Source organism: Papilio polytes, unplaced genomic scaffold (genome assembly GCF_000836215.1).
Source record: "Papilio polytes unplaced genomic scaffold, Ppol_1.0 DF821845.1, whole genome shotgun sequence".
Classification (NCBI taxonomy): Eukaryota; Metazoa; Arthropoda; class Insecta; order Lepidoptera; family Papilionidae; genus Papilio; species Papilio polytes.
This window is the reverse complement of record NW_013527359.1, coordinates 4,963,258-4,968,468: the sequence shown is the minus strand read 5'-3', so window position 1 is coordinate 4,968,468 and position 5,211 is coordinate 4,963,258. Positions and strand designations below refer to the sequence as shown.

Below are 5,211 nucleotides of genomic sequence, written 5' to 3'. Positions count from 1 at the left end.
ACAGTATATTTTTTTCAAGATATAATTCAACATCTATGTTCAAACATGTTTTTATCGTAATATTATTGTATCATATGACATCGATATGGGTAGGAAATAAATGTCCTAGACTGTTAGTACCCAAATTTAATAATAACGTTTAAAGATATGTTAACAATACAATAATAAAATGACATAAAAGAGAAAAACATTTACATTAAATATAATATTTCATACTTATTTAAGTATTATCTACGCTCAAGTACTGCACTAAACTTTCAACCAATTGGTCAGTGTAGCTAGAGATAAACTATCGTGGTATCTTTTCCTTATGCGAAATGTGTTTAAAAACGTAAGTTATTTTTAATTTTTTTATAACATAAAGGTATCTTAGTGAGAATTTAACAATATGTTATTTAATAAATTTTCCATATATCTATTTTAAAAACATATTTACGTTATATTGAGTACATATTTTTAAAACATAGAATTACTCACCACATTGTTGCTTTTTAGCTGTCGAACTATTTCACTTTTCAAATACACATACATAAGATAGTTTTAATTTCACTTAAAACACATAAAATAAACTTGAATTTCAATCAAAGCCCGCCATTGTCCACAGTATATCAAAATATAGCACCGAGTACTACAGATAAAAAATAACAAATGTTATTCGGTGATCTTGAAACAAACAGGTTTTTGAACACAAACACAATGATGTTTTCTTAGCACCACCAGTTCTGAACGAGGACTGTAGCATAAATGCGTAATTATAAACCGTGCTTCGCCTTCAAATTATCGTATGCCGAGTTGTAATTCATTATTTTCATGCATTTATTTTTCCATTAAATAGAATTTAGAATACGTGCGTTCATTGGAACAAAGGCTTTGTAATTTGTTTTGTCTAACGTACTAGGAAGTTTAGTCCTCTAAAATAAATTTAATAAATTCGCTTATCTATACTTCTTTACTACTATAATAAAGCGTAAACACACACTTCTTTATTACCTAAGATGTCAGCAATTACAGCATATTATTGAATCATTATTTTTTTAATAAAAAGCCGTACACTTGCGTCACGCTTTAAGCTATGTATTTTAACGCCATTAAACTTAGGGGTAAATATTTTGGATAAAAACCTTAATGTGAGAAAGAGATAATAAGTTGCTGCCAACAGCAAGGAAGCAAGATCATGTCATTTTGACAATTGTTATTGATAATTTTACAAATGTAAACAATAAAATAACATTTTTATAACTTAATGCGGATGAAGTCGCATGGGAACAGCTATTCTGTTTGATAATAAAGGTAAAAAATAAACGTGACATACATTAACGACAAGAATCATATCGTTGTTTTAGAAAATGTGGACATGCTTATATTTATATTTTTTAGTCATTTTAATTTTTTATTTGGTCTCGTAAATCACTTACGTTATCTTATTAAAAACTATAGATGAAAGCAAAGAAATGTCATTGCGAATGAAAAGTAGAAACATGTACTATCCACTGGCGTACCAGATTGGTACAGAAATAGAGCCGTGCGTGAATCGCGCGACAAGTTGTAAGTGGAAATAGGCACTCAGGCAATTGAAGCTGGTGCGTTCTTTAGGATTGCACTTTTTAATGTAATTTATAATTTTTGTTCCCAGGTTCGAACATTTTGCAGACTCTAAGGTACAACAGGGATACTTTGAAAGGTGCTCATAGAAGGCTAATAGACTTGGCGAATACTCTCGGCCTGTCTAATGCAACAATATCCCTAATAGAGAGAAGAGTTTCTCAAGACAAATATATACTGTTTGGAGGCATGTTTGTTACCGTGACTGTGATCGTTCTCGTTATATTCTTTTGGTTATAAATTTTAAAATTATAAACAGAATGTTGTAATATTAAGCTTGTACTTTCATACTTTCCATTTATTTGAAAATAAAAAAAAATATTTAAACGCTGTGTAAAGTTTTATTGTTTTAAATTATTTATTTCGATGTATATTTAATAAAGAATCTAATCTGTATTACGAAGTTATACCGACATTATAAACATAAAAACCTACGTTTTTTTAATTGAATAAAAAATTGTTTCACAAAATACTTATTAAGATACGATGGTTCAAAACAATTTTCATTAATAGCTACTGTATTACAGTTTTTTTTTACGAAAGTAATCTTTTTGTATATGATTGTGTTGTAAAGCGTAATATATTACTAGAAAAATATATTTCTCTGTGGACCATTGTTGGTTAAGTAATAAATTGTATTGTTTAAATAAATATTTGTTTTTCTATTAGCCTTGTAGGTAGTTAGAATAAGACGTTTTCGGTAGAAGTCAATGTTAACTTTACTCTGCGAACTGAAAAAATATTTAAAAACATTATGGGAAACAGTTTTCTTAGCTTATTTAACTAACAGAGATCACAGTTCAAGTATGTATGCTTTATATATTTACTAGCTTTCGCCCGCGACTCTTTCCGCGTGGTATTAAAAAAACAAAAGTAAGTAATCTATGTGTTCTTCCATACTCTGCTCTACATCCATGCCAAATTTCATCGAGATCCGTTCAGCGGTTTAGGCTACAAACTCTAACAAACATCCATACATCTAAACTTTCGCATTTATAATATTAGTCAGATTATTTTTATTTACAAAGTTTGTGTTAAGGAAATAGTGATTTATTGGTGACAAAATAGTTATATGTGATCACGGATCTTGTAATGCAACACGATTTTATTTTGGACTTAATTAAGAAGGAAGTGTCTTCCTAATACCTATAAATGAAAACATGTAGGTATTTAAGTGCTATACGCTTAGAATTTCAAAGAGTAACCAGTAGCCTTGTGTGCGCCTTGCATTTTTGTAGACATACATAATTATATCACGATCTTTTCTGGAGATATATAAATGAAAATTAACATTTGCATATACTATATTACGATTTTCTGAATCACAAGATAAAATGAAATTAAGATGTTAAGGGACGCTAAAGGTGAGTGCCCTAGAAACAGGTTTCTAATTACACTTTTTATTCGTACTATAGAAAAAAAATTATGATGTATACCGGTGTTTTAACCTGTTACATTGTTAGAGGTTGAAATATACTAATTTGAACTTTTTTTACTTTGGCATTGCTCCGCATGCCAGGGTACAGATTTATTGTATAAAAACAAGTTATCAAGGTCAATTAATTGATTTTATATGTCTTTGTTTATCTGAAAATAAAAATGGTATATGTATGTTTTTCTAAGTATACTTTTTTAGTATAGGTATTAAATAAAAAACGGCCACACTCGTTTAGCGACGTTTAATAATATTATATACAAGTCTATACAAATATTATAAAGAGGAAAGATTTGTATTTTTGTATGTATTATAATAACTCAAAAACTATTAAGCTAATTTTAAAAAATCCTTCACCGTCAGAAAGGTCGCGAGCAACAGCTTGAATATAATAAACATGTAATTTAAATTGCGTTTAGTAAACTACATATCGCAACAAATATAAAGCAAGCAAATCTCAGTGTTGTGGCATTTTATTAGCTTTGAAATGGAATTTGTTTCACTCTAATTTGCGACTCAATAAATATTCATTGGTTTTGATTTTCAACAGTTAGATATTTCGAGTTCGACATCAAAAGCTCTAACTTTTTTGCCATTTTAAAAAAAAAACATCCCTCCATTTCCTTAACCATTTTATTTTAGCTCATCGTAGTCAGTACAAATTAAAAGAAGTTAACCATTTCCGAGGAGAAACGACAATCACGAAGTGTCTGGAAAAGTTTAGACTGCAGATAGTTCTATCTACAATAAAAGTTTTCCTAGATTTTCAAATCTTGGAATACCTATTCACAAAAAATGTTTCTTGATCTTCTTAGTAGGAACAGAGTAAAATGGGGCAGCCCTCCAAATATTAATAGAACCGACAACCGCGGACATTTACAACATCAGAGGAACCGGAAATGAGTATGTTATTTCTAGGACCCTAAGTCGTAAATGTATGGTTATAACGCTGAGGACAGAGTATTCCATAACGCGGCTGTAAACATAGCTATGAGCTTTATGTATGCGGAAGAGAATTAACAATGTCCCTAACATAAATACTTTTGCTTATATTACACTAAACAATATGCTTTCTGTTATATTAAGCGTGAAGTAATAGCTACGAGTCTTTCCCCGAAACCCGTCGAGCAAAGATTATAACGAAGTTAGATGTTCAAAGTGTATACGCTTCACTTAATTGTACGGTAATATTCAATTACCTTTTAATACAATAGTATGATATACTTGAATATATAATTTATACTATACAATACAATGGATATAGTTAAGAATGTAAACATTAGAAGAAATTTAAAGGTAGCGCCAGTGGTGGAAAAATTGAGAAACAAGAGGTTAGCGTGGTATGACGAAACGATGGGGACATAAACCAGAAAGTGTTAAGATTGAATGTGGATGGCTACATCGGTAGAGGAAGACCGAAGAAAATATGAATGGATTGTGTGAAAGAGGATATGCTTAAGTGGATTCAGATATGACGGCTGATAGAGACGTATGTAAGAGCAGCACATACTGTGCCGACTCTCCATAAGGGATAAGGGTAAGTGGATGATGATAACAATAGTAAACTTGACATATTAATTTTATTACATTTTTAAAAATGACTACAGAGTGGAAGTAAGTTGTACTAAGTCGTCTTGTAAGGCTTTTATGTTTTTGTAGGTTAGTCTCCATTGATATTTCAGAAGATAGTACGGCTCTTTACTTTGTATCCTTCAATAACCTATTACTCAAATCCAGATCAAAAATTCTCTAGCAGATAGATTGGGAAGGATCTGTGAAAAACAATAGGGAATGAACTTAGTGTTTGAATCCTCTATTAAACAAAAAAAGTAATGTGTTAACAGTGCGAGGGCTAGATCTATAGCAGATACTAGCTGTGGATCGCGATTTCGTCCACGTGAAATTAAAAATAATAAAAACATACTCTATGAACTCAGAGAAAATGTAGCTTTTTAATGGTAGAGAAGTTTTTTAAATCGACCCATTACTTTTTAAGTTATTTCAATACATACAAAAATCGAAAAAATACGAATCTTTCCTCTTTATAAAATTAGTATAGATTATTATTTTAAAATACCATTACGATTTCATAACATCTTTGCATATTGCATTTACTTATTTGTAAATATGCTAATACCGAAGAGATATTTTTGCAAGGTTATTTTGTGTACGCT

General features: G+C 30.2%; 1 protein-coding gene across 1 annotated transcript in view; it reads left to right on the top strand.

Moving 5' to 3' along the window:
- Positions 1 to 1,842, top strand: part of LOC106107837 (probable Golgi SNAP receptor complex member 2) — a 6,249-nt gene extending 4,407 nt beyond the window's left edge. Inside the window, exon 4 of the mRNA XM_013288842.1 lies at positions 1,634 to 1,842. Coding sequence (XP_013144296.1) covers positions 1,634 to 1,842 — 209 coding nt within the window. The remainder of the gene's footprint in view (positions 1 to 1,633) is intronic.
- Positions 1,843 to 5,211: the final 3,369 nt, after the last annotated feature.